The 22,957-nt window shown below is 39.3% G+C and overlaps 2 protein-coding genes across 8 annotated transcripts in view; one reads left to right on the forward strand and one right to left on the reverse strand.

Annotated features, from left to right (window-relative positions):
• Positions 1-51: 51 nt before the first annotated feature.
• Positions 52-13,085, forward strand: LOC104316153 (retinol dehydrogenase 7). Its single transcript, XM_069781329.1, has 5 exons — positions 52-1,281; positions 5,564-5,894; positions 8,090-8,348; positions 9,613-9,776; positions 10,622-13,085. Exons 1-5 carry the CDS (start codon positions 1,267-1,269, stop codon positions 10,870-10,872), a joined length of 1,020 nt encoding a protein of 339 aa, XP_069637430.1. The 5' UTR covers positions 52-1,266; the 3' UTR covers positions 10,873-13,085.
• A 125-nt stretch (positions 13,086-13,210) lies between these two features.
• Positions 13,211-22,957, reverse strand: part of LRP2 (LDL receptor related protein 2) — a 135,074-nt gene continuing 125,327 nt past the window's right edge. For 6 of the 7 annotated variants that reach the window (XM_069781328.1, XM_069781327.1, XM_069781325.1 and 3 more), the window contains 7 exons: positions 22,677-22,744; positions 22,401-22,521; positions 19,713-19,842; positions 17,329-17,448; positions 17,126-17,233; positions 15,823-15,894; positions 13,211-14,726 (listed from right to left, as the gene is read on the reverse strand). In XM_069781328.1, coding sequence (XP_069637429.1) covers positions 14,565-14,726; positions 15,823-15,894; positions 17,126-17,233; positions 17,329-17,448; positions 19,713-19,842; positions 22,401-22,521; positions 22,677-22,744 — 781 coding nt within the window. In that variant the 3' untranslated portion in view covers positions 13,211-14,564. The remainder of the gene's footprint in view (positions 14,727-15,822; positions 15,895-17,125; positions 17,234-17,328; positions 17,449-19,712; positions 19,843-22,400; positions 22,522-22,676; positions 22,745-22,957) is intronic. The other variant, XM_069781324.1, reaches the window with a different exon arrangement.

The raw sequence follows: 22,957 nt of genomic DNA on the forward strand, positions 1-22,957 counted from the left end.
GAGAGTGCTAAAAGCGCAGTAATAACCAACGCCACAGCTCAGGCTGGTGTGGCACTCAGAGTGGCAAAAGAAGCAAGAATTTCCAGGCCCGAGCCAAAATGAGCAGGGAGAGGAAACTGGAGGGGGAAGAGCTGCCCCCCAAGGAGAGGATGAACTAACAACTCTGCGGCTCCTGGCAGGGAGCAGCTGGACAGGTGTCACCAGCCATTCTGGGACAGGCTGCCATTGCCATGGTCCGCTCAGCTGAACAGGACCAGATCACTTCCAGCTCCGTGCTACCACCTTGCTTGGTTTCCCCAGTTTTAATTTCCTTCTCATTCAGTTAGTTTCAAATCAATTTTCATAAAAAGCTTATTCATTCATTCTGCTGTTGAGAACGGTCTTTGCCCAAGCCTCGCTTCCTGCAGCATCTGGCACCGCATAGTGCTGTGAATGGGGAGGCGTGAAGAGTAGGGAAAAGGAGTTCTGCTTACATGTTTAAGCAGTAGCACTCAGAGCTGGATCAGAGGTGCCCAGCAGACTCTGGGCCAGGGAGCAAACAAGCAGCCTAGCAGTCATATAGTAGAGTCTTTTCCATGCAAACTGTAGAGCTTTGTTTGCACAGTTTGTAGAATTTGAGCTTTTATTTGAAAATCATTGCTTAGTTACTCAGACAATTGATTTGTTTCTAGGATCAAAAAGCTGCCCCTAGCCTAGAAAAAATAATTTCATCCCTGAAAGTTTTCGCACACAAGGATGTATCTTAGATTAAGTCATATCAATAATAACTTGCTCACATGCAGGAGAAAAGGTGGAGGTCTGAACCAAGCTCTGTTAAATCAATAGAAAGACTCCTGCTGGTTTCAAGACAAAGCACAGATCAGTCTCTCCTGGCTGAATAGATTAGTTCTCCCTAATGAGTCTTGACAGTCCCCCAGGCTCTGTAGGTAACTATATATAGCCAGCAATGTTTATACAACATAGGTAGGATAGGCAGGCATGAGGCATATACAGAAGATTAATATCAAGTAAGTCCCTAAGGTAGAAGCATCACAGCACAAGTCATTATCAACAGCAGGGAGAGGGGCCACGCTTGTCAGCCAATGTATAGCGATCAGAAAGCACCACCAGGCACAAAATTTACAGCGAGATATTTTTGGAAACTATCACCATGGCGTTCTTGGTGCACAAGCTTATGAGTTTGATGGGCTGCTTCTATGTTCTGACACTGGAAATAACTGGTGAAGGCAACTCGTGAACACCTGGAGGTATAGACTGAGCTTGCAGATGTCTCCCCGGAATGTGAGTAATGGCACAAAACCAGAACTCCTGTCTATCGTTATAATGAGCAGTACCCATTATATGCATTTGCAGAATAGCTAAGAGAACAAATAAGCACTTGGTTTTGAGTGCACAGACGAGAGAACATGCAGTTCCTTCCTTTTGAGAGTAATTTTAACAATTGCTGCTTATCTAAGCACCTACAGGGTCTGAATAAACTGCTAACTCAGAAATGTTCTTCCCAACATCTGGAATCTTTCTCTAATCCTTTATTTTCAATTACGGGTCAGTTGCCTAAGAGTTTACAGGGATTTATTTTCCTGGGTCTTTTACCGATGTTGTGGTAAAAATCTGAAGTGGAAGCTATGAAAGGAAAGATACAATCATGCTGAGAAAGAAATCAGCCCCCATTGTACCAGACTACATTCATGTCCTGCAAAATGCTGAGTGGGAGGCTTTGAAGATGTATTTCTTTTAAGGTGACATATTAATGAAGATCTTAAGTTACCTGTTGACCACCAAACTGAATTATCACACTGACATTTTTACACAGCATGTGAAAAAGCACTCCTTTTCCATGAAATAAAAGTGCAAAGCCCCGCAATGTGCAGGAATAGCTTACCTAAGAGTGGTAGGCGTGATGTGTTTGTGCCTGCATATTTGTTCAATCTGTTACCTGAAGACCAGGGGGGTTGTAGGTCTGGCAGGATGACCAATTATTAAAGTTTGTACTTCCTAGACTCTGGAGAGCTGTTGGGTGATCTGTCAGAGCATTGTCTGATATATCTAAACCTTCTACTGAGTGCTACATGAGTGCTGTTTCTGAAGAACCCCAGTCCGTAAATTTCCCCTTGGCAGTTCTTCCTCAACATGCCTGGCAGGTCACTCTAACACACTGCGGAGCACTGACTTTTGGAGGTTTGCACTGCCAGCACAGTGGCAGACGAAGGAATCCAAAGCACACCCAGACCCCAAACTTCACTGCAACCTGACGTTCTTTGGCACAACTACCAAAGCAAACTTGCTGTGGGAGTAAAACAATAACACCTCCCTTCAATATGGTCTATGTCCTTCTGTTCCCTGTAGTGCAGGGAAGCAGAGGGATGCTGTATTTTGCAGTTGTCTAAGGATCTTAAAGGGCTCTCGGTGTAGAATTGCTGCTTTTCTCTAAAATCGATTGCTTTTAAAATGGCACTTGCCTAGGCATAAGAAGCCAGGCTCTATCCCAAGAGTTCTCAATTTGCCAGGCAAATATCAAAGTTTTAATGGAAAGTAGAATTTGCCTTTAGCTATTTACTGGCTACATTAGTAATCAGAATTCAATATTTATGAAGATATATCAATACTCTTGAAATATCATGCTGACATTTTCTCTGGAAACACACTCTTTGCCACTCCAGGCAGCTATTTCAAAATCAATATGCCCCTGGAAGACAAGTGGCTTTTTTAGTGCTCCACAATTATTAAACAAGAAATATTTTGCATAACATCATCGTACATTTACAGAACTAGACAATTTTCTTGGAAGAAAACTTTAACTGAGACTATTTCCTTTGATTCTGACCCCAGACTCCTTCCAGCAGCAATGACATCATCTAGCACAATAAATACTGCCAGAAGACTCCAGCAGAGCAAAACCCACCATGGTGCTCAGCACCAAATGTCCATCCGTTATCAGAGAAGGAGCACTGGTACTCACGGAGAACTAGGTGGTTAGGGATTACAGCCTTAGGAACACTGGCCCAGGGCTGACAGGGGAGAGAGGAGCAGCCAAGGCTCCACAGAGAGTGCTGCCGTGTCACCTGTTGCCCCTAGAGCCCCTTGTCTTACAGTGCTTCTGTGCCAATTATTGCTACCTAAACACAGGGACTAACGCTAACCAGAGCTGTCCCAGGTGTTTCTCTTACAGGAGCCAAGTAGGCATGCTGGCCAGACACTCCAGGACTTCTCCACAGAGCCCAGTTTCAAATTTAATTTGCTTTCCAGTAGTGCAAGCTGACTGTCCACTGTTTCCTTCCTACAGCACAGCCAAGGAAGGAAGGAAGGTGTGATTTACAGCTCCTCTTTCCAATTAGGTTAATCTTTTCCCCAAATCTCTAATTATTTCATTTAATTTTGAATTGGGAAAAAGGTTAATTGAGTCCTAAAATGATATCACAGCACTAGCTTGATGAGTAACTTGCTGAGATTTATTGGCAGGGGGTTACAAGAGCCTGCTGGTAGCAACTCCTGTCTCTCTTTGTGTCTAGCTCAGCTCCAAATTCTAAATCAGCAATCAAAGGAAATGTCATTGCCTGGCACATCATTGCAAATGGACTAGGGGTATCTATGATGGACTGCTGCAACATCCTGTTTTCAGACTTTATTTTACAGCACAGAAATCTCAATTAGCCTGAGTTCTTTCACATAGTTGTAGTGGCACTTTGTCACAGGGCACACTCTGTAAGCCCTCTCAGAAAACAAACATCACCAACTCAGTGAAACATCACAAAGGTGATTCCAAAGTGCACACATTCAGGAACACTGCAATCCTTGTGAGACTTAACGGGGACATTTACAGCAAAAAAAAGCCAGGTATCTAAGTGAAGTACCCAAACTAGAGGGCCAATTACATCAGCCTCAAAACAACAGTAAGATGGGCTGCTAAAATAACCAGTGGAGCCCAGGGACCAATCTAACACCCCAGAAATTCAGTGGGAGCCTCCCTGTAGACTGCAGTGGAAGGAGAAGCAAACTCTTATCTCTATACATTTGCTTAAAATAAGAGAATGTTAATCAGTAGCTCAGAAGTCCATGTTGATGACTACTGAGACACCCAACTATGTAAAATAGGATCATTAAGGGGCAATGAATGTTGTCACTTGTTGTCATTTATCAGCTATGTGACTGATTTAATTATTTAATGAGAGTCCAACATTCATTCACTATCAGATTCTGAGATTCCTTCCATTCCTACTTGGTGAGGTGGCAGCAAAATTTAGAATCCGAATAAATCCAAATCACTCCATGAACTCAGTAGGAACAAGAACACCAGACAGGCTCTAGCAACCAGGCCTAATACATTGGGCTTCCTTTAATATTCATGTCTTAAGGTAGCAAGGATGTTACACAAAAATCAGCTAAATGAATGCTTAACTTCAGACAGCTATGTTAGAGAAGAAAGACCTCTTCCTCTTTGAGTACTTTTAGGATGTAAAAATAATCACAAATTCTTTTTTTTTTTAAACTATCATTTCATTCTTTGAATACAATCACATTTTAAAGGCCAGATGTCTGCACCTCTACACATATGCAGGTAACTAGAGCCTAGGTGCCTGCTTAGCACCTGTAAAAAAGTTTCTTTTTATCAGGATGTCTGGAAATGCTTACCAGCCTTCTCATAAATATTGTCTTTAATGAATTATTTTGGTTTAATGCTTCCACAAAACAAAAACACAAATAGAAAAACACTAATCGGTCATGAAGACTTTAGATGGCAACAACTGTATTCCACATTTATGAAAAAGTTTTGGAATAAGCAAACAGCATCCTCCCCACCAGAGTTAGGAAACCTTGTGTTCCCTCGGTGCTTTTTTTTTTTTTGAGGGCAACATCTCCATGCATTTCCCCATTTCTTTACACAAACACGCCTCCTGTATAATGTATTCTGCTGTGCTGTGTATCAGTGCTAAACAGGCAATGAGGAAGGAGACAGAAGACTCAGGCACTGCCCCAAAGTCTACCTTGTCTAAGGGCACTCACCATCACAGAACACGAGTCACATACCAGATTAGTCATCAGACCCACCACTACAGTTTAGGCTTTTCTGGTTGTTCTTGGGGTCACTCTGCTTCTGTGCTGCAGATTAGAAGAGCAGCCTGGGTGGCATCATACAGGTGGTCAAAGAGAGTCATCCTTCTTCCCAGAGGAATTCTTCTCTCCGGTATTAGCACAAATAATCACCAACGCCCACAAAAAAACCCCAGACACTACTGTGAGAACTGATGCAGTCATTCCTTTCAGCCTGAAACATCCTGAAAGGACAGGGCTGACTAGAAAGATTGGACAGCAAAGCTTGAAAACAGAGGAAATCTCTTGAAAAGGAAGATAGGGAAGGTTTTGTCAAGGCACGTATTATTCATGGATCGCGATCGCATTGTGCCAAAGCTTCTACCCCTGCTCTCCCCTAACTTACAGTGAGCTGGAAGGGCTGCAACGAGAAGAAACAAAGCCCCTTACGGGAATTGTGTCTGAGGAAGTTGGGGGATTGGCTGAGCACATTTGCTTCATTGCATTTCTAGATCATTAACTTATTTGCTTGTAGGTCTCACTTTCAGACTCACTGCACGTAGCAATTTTGGCTTCCATACTTTGTCTTGTCATTTACTGGCTCATCAGAGACAGTCAAAGAGTGAGAAACCTGAGTGGAAAGCATGTCTTCATAACAAGCTGTGACACTGGACTTGGAAAGTCACTGGCTAAATGGCTTGACAAAAGGGGATTTTGTGTCATTGCTGCATGTGCCACAGAAAAAGGAAGAATAGAGCTACAGTCCTGCTCCTCACTCTCACTGAAGACAGTGAACCTGAACTTAGCTGACTCCAACAGCATTGCCAGGGCTGTGGTGTTTGTGACCGAAGAGACAGCTGGCAAGGGTAAGTGGCAAGGTAATTTCCCAGAAAAATGATTCAATACAACCAAATCTGGTCTAGCTAAAAGTTCTGGTGCCTCTCCACTCTCCAAAGAGGCATTTTTCATCTTACTGATGAAACGCATTCAGTCCTCAGTTCTGTCATTTCCCAGTTCGAAGAGATTCTCTCCAGCAACACTTTTGGACTTCCCCTCACTTTTACCAACAGGGTGCCTAAAAATCCAATTGCTCTGTCTTTTAAAACCAGATCATTCCCAGGTGTGTTTTTCAGACTCTTTTTGGTGCAGGTGAAGAATCTCAGTCAGGGGAAGGTGCTAACTGGTACCAGAAGGAACTTTATTGACAATAAAACCAGTCCACCCAATTAAAAACAGCTGCTGCAGGGCTCCTTCAGCCCTCCTGTAGTAAGCAGAAGAGTGTTTTTGCATGGCTGAGTAAGCCCCATTTTTGCATTGTACACAACAACAACTGCACTGACTGCCAACAGTTAAACACTTGCCCTTTCAGCCAGTTTTCTTAGAGTTGTTACATAGGTAGCTCCCACTACTGCTATCATACACCACTGAGCACTTGTCTAAAAGAGGAAGAGTTTGTCCTTGGTGTCATGGTTTAACCCCAGGCAGCAACTAAGCACCACACAGCCGCTTGCTCACCCCCCACCCAGTGGGATGGGGGAGAGAATCGGAAAAAAAGGTAAAACTCGTGGGCTGAGATAAAGACAGTTTAATAGGACAAAAAAAGAAAGGGAAAATAACAATAATGATAAAAGAATATTCAAACCAAGTGATGCACAATGCAATTGCTCACCACCCGCTGACTGATGCCCAGCCAGTCCCCCAGCAGTGGGCCGCCAACCCCCAGCCAACTCCTTCCCATTTTATTGTTCAGCATGACATCATGTGGTACAGAATATTCTTTTGGCCAGTTTGGCTCAGCAGTCCTGGCTGTGTCCCCTCTCAACTTCTTGTGCTCCCCCAGCCTTCTCGCTGGCAGGCCAGTATGAGAAGCTGAAAAGTCATTCACTTAGTGTAGGCACTGCTCAGCAACAACTAAAACGTCAGTGGGTTATCAACATTATTCTCATCCAAAATCTAAAACACAGCACTATACCAGCTACTAAGGAAGAAAATTAATTCTATCCAGCCGACACCAGGACACTTGGATACCTACGAGTGGAGTTAAAAAACAAGACTTAAGTGTTGATTTTGGCAAAGGGTGGTAAAAAGATCTGCGTGGTAAATTTATTCAACTGTGACAATACATGTTTCTTTCTCAGCACCGTTCGCTCAGACTAGACATTGTTAAGGGCCACCAAAGGGGATTGCAGCACTGCAACTACCAGCCATAACACGCAGTTATACCAAATATTCAGTAGGCTTGTTAATTAATTAACTAGCTAAAACAGCAAAACACATACCTTCTACCAGTAGGACTTTCTCCTCAAAGCTTATAAAACACTGTTGGCCTCATCATGAGCATTCCAGACCATTCTTGAATGCAGTGATTGAGGGCAAGGACAACATAATTATTAGCACTTACCTCCTCTGGCAGGACCCTGCTTCCAGCTTGTGGAAAGCCACACGTTCTTGGTCAGTGTAACCACTGCTGTCACCTCAGTCTGAGAAACTCTTTACAGAGGCTGAGTACTGGACTTTCGGCCTCTCCCTTCAGGTGCAGGCTGTCCTCAGCAAACTCTTGGAAGTGTCACTATTTATCTAAAGTTCCTCAAGTAATTTACAAGGTAGTAAAGCAGCATTATCAATACAGAGGGTTAAGCTAATATTTTCAGAAGCATTGACTAATACTGCATGTCTGGTTCAGAACTTTAGACCCCAACCCAGAAAAGTCAGTCTCTCCACTTTTATGTAGACTATTTGATTTTCACAAGAATGTAAGTGTGTATTAGGAGCCCACATACTTGAGCAGTTTTGGATAATAAAGCCCGGTATGGTGGCCTATATCTCCAACCAAAATAGTTTTCCTTTAATACTTTACCCATGCTCTTTTAGAGTCATTGCCTAAGGCCTTCAGCAAATTTTGCCAGGTGTACAGAGTAGATCATACAAGCAAACCCCAGACAACTGAACTCCTGTCACTGAAGTTTTTGCAGACTGTGTGCTTAGTTCCCAATGCTACATATGAAACTCTAGGGTAAGATATTACCACATACTGAAATAAATGGGTTTGTAATCCTCTTAGGGCTTTTTGGCTTGGTGAGCAACACTGAAGAAACAGCACCTATAGCACCCACTGACTGGCTGAGGATTGAAGACTTCCACTCAGTGCTGGATGTTAGTCTGCTGGGATTGATTGAAATCACACTCAAGCTTCTGCCACTTCTGAAAAAAGCTAAGGGAAGAGTAGTCAATCTAATTAACACCAAAGGCCTCACGGCTTTTGTAGGGGGTGGCTACACACTGTCCAAATGGGGCATGGAAGCTTTCTCTGACACTTTACGGTGAGTAGCTAGAAATACATGCATGGATCCAAGAACAAATTCCAGATGTGCTGAGGAAGGGTGACTCTATGTTTGCCCCTCTTGTTTTCTCTCTGGAAATCTTGCCTAAAGGGGGAAAGGAAAATAAGAGGATGTTGGTCACTTGTTTGGGATTTCAATCTTCTGTACTATGAACAGACTCACCAGGAAACTGCAGTGGGAAAAATTTTCATATCCTGGACAAATGGCTAGCATGCAGCTTTTGGGCATGTGAATCCACTGCATACACAAAATGTCAATCAACAGTATAACCTGGTCAGACACCCAGGGTTTCCTGGGCAAGTTGTACTCAGTTGTACTTGCCTATTTACAACCCATTTTATTTTGCTCTAATACTCCACAACAATCTGAGCTAGGCAATTCCAGGCAGCAACCACATTACCGAAGGTACTCATAACTTCAGAAAATTAAGCTGCACAACCTTCACTGAAGCCAGTTGTGTTGTACTGCCTTGAGAAGGCTAAGGCCTAGCCCGGCGAGTCAGGTCTTCACAAGGACTAGGAAAGTTGGTTCCAAACCATTATGAATGCTCATATAAAGAAATTATATGCCCCAAGGAAATATAATGGCTATTGTATACATGGTCCATTCCTTTGCACACTTTGGAATGTAGTTGCCTGGGTCTCTTGAGCTGCTCAGCAAAACAAAGAGGCCATTTTCATCCCAAAGGAGTTGCACTGCAACTCAAAATTACATAGAGGGAACCAGGCTACCAGAAAACACACTAACCTTTAATCTCTTCACCATCACCATTTAACCATACAATGGAGAATAAAGTTCTAATCCAATTGAAAGGATTAGAATTAGCTAACTCTTGAATTAGCTCACTTCTACTTTTTCCCAGGCACTTTAATAATCTGTTCCTGCTGAAACAATGCAACACAGCATTTGAAATAGTCAAAAGTTTTAATCTGATAATACATGGCTAAGATGCAGCTGGCTGCTGCATCCTTTGCATCAGTCCAACATAAACCACACAGAAAGCTGTGAATCTAACTGACACTACTTTTTTTCCTTCAGAGTTAATTGCCTGCTGTGCTTTTACAGGACAGGTACATTGCTATGAAGCTAATTTGAACATCTCAAAATCATTCTGACATTTGAAGATAAGAATCAAAGTCTTAAATATTCATTTATGTGACAGACTTTCAACTTACTTATATTTAATGGTTATGCCATTATTGGGTGGTCAAGGATGGTGATTTTTTTTTTTTTTTTCTTTTAGGATAGAGATGCAGCATTTTGGAGTGAAAGTAAGCATTGTTGAGCATGGTTTCTTTAAGGCAGGAGTAGTTAATTCAGATGTCATCGAGAAATACCTCTTAAGACTTTGGAACAGACTGACTCCTGAGATCAGGGACTCCTACGGAGAAAAATACTTTGTTGAATGTAAGTAGAAAAGGGACTGTATGAAAGCTCAGCAGGATATTATCAACATATATAAATACCTGAAGCGAGGTTGTAAAGACAACAGAGCCCGGCTTTTTTCAGTGGTGCCCAGGGACAGGACCTGAGGCAATGGGCACACAGTGAAACACAGGATGTTCCTGCTGAACATCAGGAAACACATTTTTACTGTAAGGGTGACTAAGCACTGGCACAGGTTGCCCAGGGAGGTTGTGGAGTCTCCATCCTTGGAGATATTGAAAAGCCATCTGGACATGGTCCTGGGCAACCTGGTGTAGGTGACCCATCTTGAGCAGGGGGGGTTGGACCAGAGGTCCCTTCCAACCTCAACCAATCTGTGATTCCGTGAACGTTTGCTGGGCTTCATTAACATTTGTTAAGAATCCATGGCTGACTGGTCTGGACTACGTGTATCTTAGATGAGGCCTGTGCTATTAGTTCCCATATAAGATCAGTGAGATGTGATGTCATGCTACCATCCTTAGTCCCTCTATACTTAGAGGCAGAATGCCCAGGGGGAATGAATTGCTATGACCATATGCTAAGTTTATGGCTTACTGATATCTGAAAAGTTGTGTTGTGTCACACTGCACTTACTGTAGGGAATATCTCGCTCACAATATGGGCCAGGGAGGTTTCTGTTTACCAGGCTTTTGCGTGTTCCGCAGCCTTTCTGGTCTCTGCTTTGCTGTAGCTATACTGCTCTCAGTACTTGAGCCAGTAGTTTAAAGCAAGCCTGAAGCTGTGGCCAAACCTTTGAATATAAAGAATACTCTTGCAGAGCATGTTGCATATAAATGCTTTCAGGCTTATTTTCTTCTTTGCAGATATAAAAGCTCAAAGATCATCAGTGAAAAGACGGTGTGACTCTGATATTTCTAAGGTCATAAAATGCATGGAACATGCCCTGATAGCAAAGTACCCAGGGACACGATACGGAGCTGGATGGGATGCAAAGTTCTTTTGGCTATTTCTCTCCTATGCCCCAAGCTGTTTATCTGACATGCTGCTGCGTATGATGTTTCCAGCTCCAGCAGCTAGTGGAAGATCAGTTCCTGGAGTTCTAATTAACATTTAGTATTAAACCAGTATCAGCTCTGCAGAAATAAATATTAATCCTGTCAAAACCAGACGTCCTCTTCTTTACCAGTTACTAGACTACTAAACTCCTTTCAGAAGACACTTTCTCTACCCCCCACCCCTCTTTACCTGGAATTTCTGAGTTTGCAGATAGGCTTGTAGTAAATCCAGCATGTTTTTTAAGGTCTTTTTTTTTTATGCTCAGAAATGATACCTCTATAGGATCTGCAGTCATAAGTTATTCAGCTACAAACCTAGTTAATACTACTCACCCAATAAAAAATTTTTAAATAAGAAAAATAAAATCACTAAAAGAATCAGTTTTTCAAGTAGACTTCATCAACATATAGACTGCTAGTGAACTTGAAATAAAACTATGGCCTTTCAGAACCTTACAGAATGGATTTAGTCAGATTTAGACATCTGTTTCATGGGCAGTTTGTTCATGGTCATGTTCAGCAGTTGCTAAACTTCACAAGCTTCTGAACACAAGACACAAAATCAAATAATAAAAAAGCCCAGCTATTGCAACATATTCAAAAAATTACAATTGCAGTATTTGACCACATCTAATCGCCTAACTATTCAACTGTGTAGAGATAAAACACAAGCTATTTTACAGATATGCAATTACAGGGAAAATCAAAACTACATCGCACTCTGTTACTATGCAAACAGAGTATTCAAACTTATATTTTGACTTTCTTCCTAATATTAGTATAGTTTGAGGAAAATATTAAAAATAATATACATTCACATTTCTTTTGTCCTCAGCGTACTTTGCAAGTTAAAAGGATGATTATTTCACTCATTAGATAAAACAGGTCATTAGCATATGCTATGGCAAATTAGCTTGACTGTACGAAGAGTGTGTTCAGAATGGCAAAATGTTAGTTGAGGTTACTGTGCCTCTTGTACACTAGTTCTATCTGTTAAACTGTTGGCCAGAGGCTGACAAACTGGTGTTCCTAGAGATATTAAAATTGAAGGGGTAAAGGTTTTATTTGCTAAAAAGCTACACTGGTGATTAATCATTAACATGCAATTCAATTAAGCTTGCAAAAATACCATGTGCAGGTCAGAACTCCAAATGTAAGAAAAGGATTTTCATCACTCTCTGCATGAGAGAGGGCGTGTGTGTATGTGTGTGTGTTTGTGCATGCATAAGAAAGGGACAGAATGTAAAAAGTGTTTAGTAACCTTTAAGTCATTGAGGTTTTGTTCTCTGGCAAAGGGCTTCAAAAATACATTTATTTTACCTCATTTTATGATAAATACCTGCAGAGAGATAGTTCTACCTGGCTTAACAGCTGTAAATAGAATGTACATGAAAAAACAATTGTATGATTTATCAGCCCTATAGTGGCGGATTACAGAGAGGTGCTGAAATCTCAAAAAAAACAGCCGCCTTCTTTGAAACAGAATGAGTCCAGAATTCAGAATCCAACCAGGGACTGTCCTCATAAGGGAAAAAGAATACAAGTGAAAAACTAAGTTTGGAATAGAATCTAAAGCTTCTGTTGAACAAAGAACCAAAAATTAAATTTTATATAATCAGAAGGGTACATTGTGGTATTCCACTGAGAGGAAGAAGCCCAGCTGAAGCTTAGGAATCCTTCACCATCAGGTATGTTAAACAATCAAATCTACATACTACCTATCTATACAGTATCCCAGGGATGGTTTTCTTCAACATCTGAAAAGTTAAAATTGTTATGGGGGGGGAAAAAGTATCTCTGATACATGGCTGACATTTTAGCAGTTTTCGCCAAAACTGGTTCCAAATGTTTCTGTTGACAAAGACTATTCACAAAACTGATGCTACTTTTTCCTGTGGTATGCAACCAGAGGGGAGTCTTGTGGAAATGTTAGCCCTGCCTTCTCTCTTTAAAAACCATTGTGAACTCTCTCCTTAAGAACAGCAAATTGCCTTTCAAAGCAATCCTTTCTCATAGCCTTACAGACATGTATGCTGTGTCTCAGATTCTAAGGAATTTTCTACGTTAAAGCACTTAGATATGGAAGTTAATTGAACTAAGATTTTAAATGCTTATGTCCATACTACCTTGATAGTCAGTCTCTTACAATCAATAATAAGAGTTTCCTGTTTCAAGGACCAGTTTATTTAATGTGTGTCATGGGCAGTTTTCACACTTACAGTGATATGATGTCAGTGATGCTATATCAAGAACTTTAGATAGTTGTGTGAAGCAGTAAGCACTATTCTTATTTGACTTCAGATAAAGCACTGTTGTTTTCATCTCAGAGTGCACTGAAGTCTCCACAACTGAAAAAGTACATGAAACCTTGACACAAATTATGGAATAAGGATGTGATAAAATAATACATTTATTAGATTTATTCAGCAGCATCATTTTCCAGTTGTCTTTTCTAATCAAAGTATGTTACAAAGTAATTATAAGCATTCTAATTAGAAATAGTATATATCTTGAGAACTCAGATATAAAACAATCAAATAGCAGAAGTCTCAATGATTATAACTTTAGGAATCTTTAATTTATATGACTAACTAGCCAGGAATGCTGAATAACATGTTCCTGCAGTGGTACTTGGAGTTTCCTCAAATGGTTCATGTTATGGAAACTACCTTGGCTGATTAATAGAAAAGCTAATAAGATGTACAGTAAATTCTGATGGAAGGTTATAGAGATAACCAGGTAACTACAAAGTCTGCATTAGTAGAAATTGTTTCCCTTTCTATTAATGTCCACCTCAGGAAATAAATAGTCAATAAAATTAAATTTTCACATTTAAAAACCTGAATAATTTCTTAAATGAACCAATATCTCTCATATTTTGCTGTTTGAAAATAAGCTGTTATACAAATCTAGCTATGTCATTTAACACTACAAATTACTTCCAGAGACTCCAGCCAAGAACAGAGCTATTCCATCGATGAGCAAGAGAAAATCTCATTAAATTAAGTACTCGTGGCACTAAAATCTAAATATATCAGATCTTTTTAAGAGCACTATTAATGGAATGGTGTTAATTGGAACCTAGAGGAAAAGTATGTGTCTTATGGATTGAGAGGAAATTATTTTATCTCAGGCAGTTAAAATACTATAAGAGCAACATTTTGCACAGGTAACCATTCAGCATAATGATGCTGCATTGACCCTTCCATCTTTTGTTTAACACAAGATAAACAGAGACACCCATTTTTACATACAGTAGTATATAATAGGTGGTAAAGGCGCCCAGAGCACCAGTAGAAGTTTTAAAAGGTGCTGTTATAAATATATACTCTAAAGATCCTGTAAATCAGTAATGTTCCTCTATTTGCCTTGTTTGGTTCTTTTTTAGTTTAAGCATTTATATAATGAATTTATCCCTAAAGATACGACCAATTGCATACAGATTTCTACTAGCAACATCACCGAACAAGATAATCTTTCAAAAATTTACAAATGTACAATATATTTATAACATTACTTTCAGACAGCTTCAGTGCAAAGATATACATATAGTACATCATGATAATTGTTCATAAAAATAGAAATTGGCATTTGTCAAAAAACAAGGCATAGTTTCAACATACCTCTCCAGCCATTGGCTAAGAGATGTATATATTTTTATAAAGCATTTGAATGTGAACCTTACTCTTCTGTTTATAAAAAATATATGTGCAAATGGATGTGTCTAATTTTCCCTAAATCAGTTACCTAGTTATACCACAGAGTCCTCTTTAACAAGATTGGCGGTGTCTTTAAATGTATCCTCTGTTGCTGTATAAGCTAATGGTTGGTCTCTCTTCAGCGTAATCTTGGGAGGCAGTGAAGGAGAAGGGGTAGGGACATTTTCTGTGTCCTGTTGCTGTTCCTTTTCCATCTGAAACAAAAATCCAAGTTTAGATTCTAATGTACAAAACATCCAACTTTAACTTTCAGAAATGTTAAATAAATATCCAAGTATTTTGCTAAAGTCAAGTGTCATGGCATAAGTTATTTCTGCAAATTACCACCTATAACAAAATGAAATGCTAATTTCACCTCAGATGGTACAGCTGAGTAAATACACTACTACAAACTTATTCCACACACTGGGACTTCTATTTTAATGCTTAATGTCAGGACTAGCTTGCTATGTCTATATGTACATACATGAATGTAGATAACATTGGCACTACTACTGTTTGTAAATAGTTACATTCATTAATGTCGGGAAAATGAATCCCTGGCTTCCTGAACATTCTCTCACCTTGTTCAAGCATTAGAAACCTAAACTCTTCATAAAAGGCAGCTAGTTTTAGTCATGTGACCGTAGGACTGAGATTCTTAAGTGACTTAGGCCATCTGGAAATTTTAAACTGTAAGATGAAGAGGGCTGGAATTACTGGCTTAAGTCAGTAGAACTCCAAACCTTCATACCCAAGTCAGGGGAGAATTGCTCCAGCAAACATACCAGCCACTGGCACACCATCTTAAAAGAACTGTCTCATCCAACTGTATGGATGAAAAAAATAGGGCTGGTATAGAAACAGAGCTGCAGTACACAGTGCTATTGAATTTTTGTGCAGTGCTGAAACCAGGACTGAGAGGGCAGAAATAGACACATCAGTCCTAGTGCAGTACAATAGCCTCTCACTTGCGCTGGGTCCCTGAGCTGTGCCAGAATGCACCAGCAAGCTGAAAGTAGCTCTTGAGATCCTGGAGCAGGAGCGGACCGCAGTGCTTGGGCTGGGAAAGCAGAGATGTGGGCAATGCAGCTGTGCTGCCTGAGCTGGATACCTGCCGAACACCTCATTCTCCACAAGACCTTACAACTTTTCTCAAAACTACTTCAGTCCTACCTTGACCTGGGCTGGAAATTCTGTGCTGCTTCACTTAGCAGCAGAATCTACCCATAATCTTTATCCTATGAAAGCAAGATCAAAGTCCAACAGTACATTAGCTGAAAAATAGAATTATACAATATTAAGCAATACCTCCGCATATATTGGGTTTTCAAAATTAGTGTTTTGTTTCATTTTTCTCTTGAAGAAACTCCACTTTGATTCCTGAAACATAAAAATTATTAGAACTTTACATATTTTTCTCACAACTTCTCTGGAAACTGTTGTTGGACTTCATTTGCACTGACTGCTAACTCAGTGATTTCAGTTGGATATTCTTACATTACCATGTTGTAATTCTAAGCATGGGACCCAACTTTCTTTTCTGCTAGATAACCAGTTATGGTTATTTAACTTAAAGCAGTATTCACAAGGCTAGGCCAGAAGGCAATAAAAATGACTAAATTAATTCAAGGAAGCCTATCATTCCAGACAAATAGGTCAAAGAGGAAAAAAAGTCTGGAAAACAACACAAAAGAAATTACTGAGGGACATGAAACTACAACAAAAGGTTGACAGAGCTGTCATTTCAAAGCTCATCAGAAGTGCTTTTTAGTGCACAATGTGTGAAAATAGTCCTGTAAACAAGCCACCATCAGCTCATTCAGATGGATTTTAAGGCAAAAATATATCTTGCATGAATCAGAATAATCTAGATGAGGCAATACTTGATCTTGATTCTTCAAATGTCCTGCAAGAACACATAGAACAAATGTCTTAAATGTCCTTGCTAGCACTTCTAAATATGGTTAAAATTACAAATAAATGTGAAAAAGACGATGACAGTACACTAACTAAATGTCTTATTTCAATTTTCTGTACCAAACCCTGCTGGAGTTTCACTGTTGTAGACCAAAATGTAATTTTTCTTGGGTTTTCTTTTCATATTTTATGAGGGGGGGGGGGGGGGGGGGAGAAAACAAAGACACACTCTGCTGCTTCAACAAGGTATAATTCATTAGGCGTTTACAAATAACCGTTAGAAGTCCAAAGTAAAGCCTTAGTTATAATAATTTCTGCTGGGGAGCAAGGACAATTTTCAGACTAGTATCTGCCCTCAAAATGAAGCACAAGCAGTGAAAGGAAATTTTCTGTTTCATCTATTCACTTCAAAATAACTGGGTGGGCCAGGAAGAAGAGGGGGTTTAATCCAGATAGATCCTTACTGTGTGCCCTGGGCAATTCCGTGCTTGCGCTGCTTTTCTCTTATCAAACTGTTCCTGACTAGCTCTTGTAAATATGGTTCAGTTAGTTGGACTCAATGAAGATAATGTGCCAACTCTATGGCATTAGTTGAAGACAATTGAAACTATATTGCAGCTTCCCTAACAATTCAATTTCCCTGATCTGGAGCACAAAACAACCAAGGCAGCCTCAGAGCATTTCTATGCCCTACCTGAGGTGCATCTGTACTCTGAGAGGGTTCCTTTGGACTAGCAGATATCACAGAGGCATACACAGGATTTTCAAAATTTTCATTTTCCTCACTACCAGCTGCTGCTACCTGTAGGAGGAGAAGGAAAAACAACATTATTCAAAGAAGAAAAGAAGGTCATAAAGGAAAATGAAGGGTGAAAGTCAAGCCTAAGTTTTTCTTACGTGTGTTGGCCGAACAACTGTAACTGCACTGGCTGTGCTGGCTCCACCATCTCTGGTTGCATACATCGGATTTTCAAATGTGATTGGCTGTTTCCCTGACTCCACTGCAAAGTTTTCATTCTATGAAAAAAAAAACCAAACCCAAAAAAACCACCAAAACAACAACTGCAGTGCAATAAACACCTCCATACTCCTAGGAATTAACTTACAGTCCAATTCTTCATCTCGGGCAATAACGAATGTTTACTTTCAAATAGGCTTAGACAAAATCTAGCATCTGTTAAAATCATAACATTAGTTTACCATTCATTATTTTACTCCCTGACTTACCAGCCTGGACCATTGACTGTTCCAGTATTATCCCATTTCCTAGCTGGACAAACCCCGCCCCCCCATTTCAATAATTGACTCAACATATTTTATGATGAGGAAGGATGATTCTCACAAATCACACCTTCAACAGGGAAGAGATATCAAAGGAAGCATAATCCCAAAATAGATATTTCATTTTAGAGACGTCAAAGTGGCATACAAATTAATAAGCACTATCTGACATATAAAGGAATGGGATTCATTCATTTTGTCCCAGCAGGGAGACTGCTATATTTTTGAGACAAGACAGTACGTGCATCCCCTTAGTTATAACATATGAGTTACGTCAGAAATAAAATGTTTCACAGTTTTTTAGCATATCTTTTATTGTGAATCAATGCTTTGTCCATGCATGAAGACCACTGTGTGGATAGCAGCTACTTCACACATATTGTGCCAAACCCTGAGCTGCAGCTATGGTACACAGCAGGTGGGCAGAGGTGCTAAGTATTTCTTAAGAAAATATTTACTGCTACATAAGGATAGCCACCCAGGGTTAGCCAGCTAAGCATCAACACGTAGAAGGGTAATGAAAGCAAAACCCCACCCAGACTTACTTGTCCTGCTCCTTGTCACAGCCCCATCACAGGAATAGTAAGGAATAGCATGGGAATAGTATATCAGCTAGTTCTTTAAACCTGTCTCATTTCTACAAACCATTGCTCATGCCATAAGGATTCATGCTTTGTGCTATCAGAGTATAGGTCTTGACCACATAGTAAACTCTTGTCAGCTCCCTCAAATTAGCCTAGCTTGGCTAAGAACAGCCACACTGAAAAATATCAACTCATGCATATGTGATGTTAAAGTTTGAGGAGGCACATCCCACAGTTCTTCGCTGCCGTAAACCAAACCCTTTGAATTCTTTCCCAGTGAACGATACAATTGTTCGTTTATACTCTGAATACATAGGGAGAATTAACACCACTTAAGTAGAAATAGCCTGTATCCAGACATGTTATTAGCAATGTAAAAACTGCATCAGTTGGACTTCAGTATGTCAATATAGACCAGAAAATGGAAAGTACCATAAAGTTTTTCATGCATGAAAAAGATTTGAGGTAATATTCAAGCCTAAAGCTCCTTTCCCAGTATTTAGCGAAATGTTCATATGGTTATTTCATTACACAAGCTGCCTAGTTTTAATGAAGAGTGTGTTTCTTCATCTAGAAAAAGGTCATATAGATATATTATGAGCTTATCTTCGCTAGCTGTTTCATTTCATATTAATTTACTGTCAGTTAAGTCTGTATTTTATCTTTAACTTTAAAAGTTTACGGAGTGTCCAGTGTAGACTTTGCATCAAGTGCTTATTATTTAAACATACCTGTGATCTGTTTCCTATAAGTAAAAATTTTTTGTACATTGTACTTCTTGGGGTAAACAGGGCAATATTTTTTCCAAGGAAAAACTAAACAGTACAGGAAACACAAGGATGTGCTATTTCGCAGAAGTGCATAATAAAACATGGATGAAGTAGAGTTACACTTTATGACATCCCCAAAACTATTAAACATGATTTGTTTAAACTTGCTAAAATAAGAAACTGTCCAATTTATAATTTGTTGCACAAAGTAGTGTATCCTGTGGTTAGGCCTGAGTTTTACATCTGAAGTTTCTAACATATAGTCTGGATTTGAAAACCACATATTTTAACCTGTTCTATGGAACACAAAGACCCTCAAAAAATTCCTTGTTATAATATTTTCATTTGCCTATTCATTCCCTGTACATTCCATGAATATGCTGAAATAGATAAGGGGGTAATTGACTTAATTTCCACCATAAAAATCTTGAGAAAAGTCACATTATTTTGAAGAACAGGCTACATTTGTCCTTGCCTTCAATTTACAAAAACCTATTTCAGGAAATTATCAATCAATGTTCACTTCTTTTTCTAGAACACATTTATCATCTCACTATCTTTTTTACATAAAAGACTTCCCTCTATCAGCTAAAAATTAAATTAAAGGAACACAATTCAAAAAAATTATTTCAGAACTAAGCCTTACCATTTGCATTGCTCTGTCTATAGCAGAATCTCCTCCAAAGCCAGAGACTCCTATGTCCATACTCTCATCTTCTCCAGATCGGAAAGTTACCCCATTACCATTTTCAGTAGATTTTACAAGACTGCTTAAACTACCAAAAAAAAAAAAAAAAAAAAAAAAAAAAAAAAAAAAAAAAGGAAAAGGAACAGATTACACAGAAAAAGAGCTTATAATACAAACTTTTTCTAGTCGTTCTTCTAAGCATCATTACCACTTGGTATTCTGGAGAAAAGGAGGCTGAGGGGAGACCTTATCGCTCTCTACAACTACCTGAAAGGAGGCTGCAGTGAGGTGGGTGCTGGTCTCTTCTGTCAGGTGGCTGGAAATAGGACAAGAGGAAAAGGCCTCAAGCTGTGGCAGGGGAGGTTTAGGTTGGATGTTAGGAAAAATTTCTTTACTGAAAGGGTTGTCAGATATTGGAACAGGCTGCCCAGGGAGGTGGTTGAGTCACCATCCCTGGAGGTATTCAAAAAGCGAGTGGACGAGGCACTCCAGAACATGGTTTAGTGGGCATGGTTGACAGTTGGACTCGATGATCTTGAAGGCCTTTTCCAACCTAAACAATTCGATGATTCTGTGATTTTTGCCGGCTATAAGCAAGCTAGGAAGTAGTAGAAGAAGCTAGGAAGAAGCCACCAGAAGTAGTATTCCTGCATTAGTTCAACAGTCTTTTTAACCTAAGTCCACCCATTCAGAATGGTCTCAACTATCTTTATGTGTGCTCATGTAGATATCAAATGAACTCAATGAATTACAATTCCCCCAAATTTACCTACATTTTGACTACTCTAACTTCACTGTTGATTTACAGACAAATGCGTGAATCCACTCAGTTATTCAAATTCATTGAAACTGATTTTTTAAAAAATGCAGCTGAAATGGCATACAAATTTGTGGATGTAATTCCAACAACACCTATACTAAAAATATTTATGCATGCAGATCACAAAGATACCTACAGGATACTGTTTTCATATAAGCAAATGTTCAATCTGCGTATAGATTTATGGTAACCACAAGTGCACGTTAGATTTACATGAGAAATATTGGAAATGGGCTGAAGGAACACTGTCAGGCTCAAAATAATAGGAGCAGTAAAAGATAGTATTGAGTAGCCAAGTACAGGACCTTCCACACAAAAATCCGGGCATGCAACTCCTCAAAAACATGCAACTACATATCCACTGCAGAGTTAAACTTTGAGTTCATTTTGTCAGATTTGCCAAACTTGAAGGAAGACAGAAGCATTGAAATATTCTTTCCATTTGTGTGTCCTCGTTAGAGCTGGTTATGCTAAAATTTTGCCTACAGCTGGTGCATTGTGCACACACTTTACCAGTTGGCTCCATAGGCATCAGCTGATTCAATTTTAAAAAATGTAAATCTTAGCTGTGATTCCTGTACATGGACAAGTTCCATGTTAAGGGCAACAGCTAAGCTATGGCTTGATTAACTCTGCAGTAAAGGTATGAGTTAACAGTTTAAAGACGAATTGAGCAATGGCAGCACTAAGGTATATTCATCGCAGAAATGAAAACTGTGAATCAAGCCTCACAGACAAAAACCTGACATCTCCATTTCACATGGCCTCATAACTTATACGAGAAGTATTGTTGAACAGTAAAGTTCAAGTCAGTACATTAAAATTTCTACTTGTTTACTATCTGACGATGCAGAAAATTTCCATTCAAGAAAGCAAGAAGCAGTGAATTTCAGTGAGCAGCTTAGGGATCTCTTACAAACTCTTTGATCTGCAGCATTGATCTGCACAAAATTTTTGCCCCAATTTAACTACGTCAAGTCATAAATAAATTTAATTATTTCAGTGTAATCCTCCAGTGAGGAAGCAGTTATAGCTACAGCCACATTACTGATTACAAAGATTTAATTACACTGATTTAAGAGCTACTACTGTGAAATTGGTGCAAAGACTATGAAGATGCAGCTTTATGCCTTTAAAGACACAGAATTTGCTTAAAGCTAAAAAAAAAAGGTGAAGCATCATATTCTGACATCTTTTTTAAAAAAATTAATTTAAAATCATTACAAATATGTTTTCTTCATCTTCCTTTGATTTAAAACATCACATGTTTTTGAATGATATTTCATAAAGTTGGTTTTCACTGGACAGTATGACTGTCAGGAGAACAGGAACCTATAAAAAGCCCAGATTTCTCAGGCACTGGAAGCAGATAGAAGTTCACTATACATGCCCCATATTATTTTTAAACTGATTAATACAGTGTTGCAGACAAGCTCAGCCTTTCAATGTTAAAAAGATCTCTTTGCCAGAATCACCTTCTGACAAAGTTTTATAAAAAATTAAAACATATGTAACTATGGTCTTTTGTATCTTTTTGAACTGACTATCCAGTTCCAGATCTGGTAAATAGTCTTCTATATTGCTCATTATTTAAAAGCTAATTTGGAATGTAGAAGAGTTTTACAATAGTCCTTTGTTACAAAATAATGATCAGCTATGATATTGCTTGGAATCAGAAATCCATTGGAATTGCCGCAACGCTGCACTTCCTGTATTCCAACAGAATGGGCACATGGCAAACAAACCGGATTTTTCAGAAATATTTAGTAACAAACATACATTTTGAGTGTACAGACATTCCAGCTGTGAAAACCTTCAAAACATACCTTGGTAGTTTGGGAAGCGCTGGTAAAAGGGAGCCTGTTCGTCTGTAGTTAAAAAAGCCTCCAACTGCTAACACTCCAATTATTATGATTAGTATGACTGTCAGCAAAACTGCTACTGCTGCTGTCAAAGAAGAATAAGCAAACATTCAAGCAAGCATAGCTCAGTGTAAAAAAGAGCTCAGAGAATTAGAAGCTTGACTCCGAACAGGTATCATAGTGAGATATTATACATTCTTTAGCTCAAAACGTCAAGTGTAATATATACTTGAAGCTTACTTGTTCCAGGAGGCACTCCCTTTGACAATCCTATTTCACAATAATTCCCAGTGTAGCCATAAGAACACCTGTAAATGTAAGAAGGACAGCTGACCAAATGGCTTTTATTAAGTCTAAGATCTCAGCTTTATTGTTATATTCCGTAATGTTTATCTACATGCCATAAATTTTAACTCCATGCTCAGTAATTATATATTTCACTGACTGTAAATATAGTATGTCTGCTATCTTCATAGAATTAAAAGTGGAAATAAAAAGTGCTGAGTCAGAAAACTAGTCAC

Source organism: Haliaeetus albicilla, chromosome 4, assembly GCF_947461875.1.
Source record: "Haliaeetus albicilla chromosome 4, bHalAlb1.1, whole genome shotgun sequence".
In the NCBI taxonomy this organism is placed as follows: Eukaryota; Metazoa; Chordata; class Aves; order Accipitriformes; family Accipitridae; genus Haliaeetus; species Haliaeetus albicilla.

Bases quoted from the DNA above. Each gene is read 5' to 3' on its own strand.
- LOC104316153 (XM_069781329.1), top strand. The intron at 5,895-8,089 runs GTAAGTGGCAAG...TAATCCTCTTAG, and splicing joins CGAAGAGACAGCTGGCAAGG to GGCTTTTTGGCTTGGTGAGC. The intron at 9,777-10,621 runs GTAAGTAGAAAA...TCTTCTTTGCAG, and splicing joins AGAAAAATACTTTGTTGAAT to ATATAAAAGCTCAAAGATCA.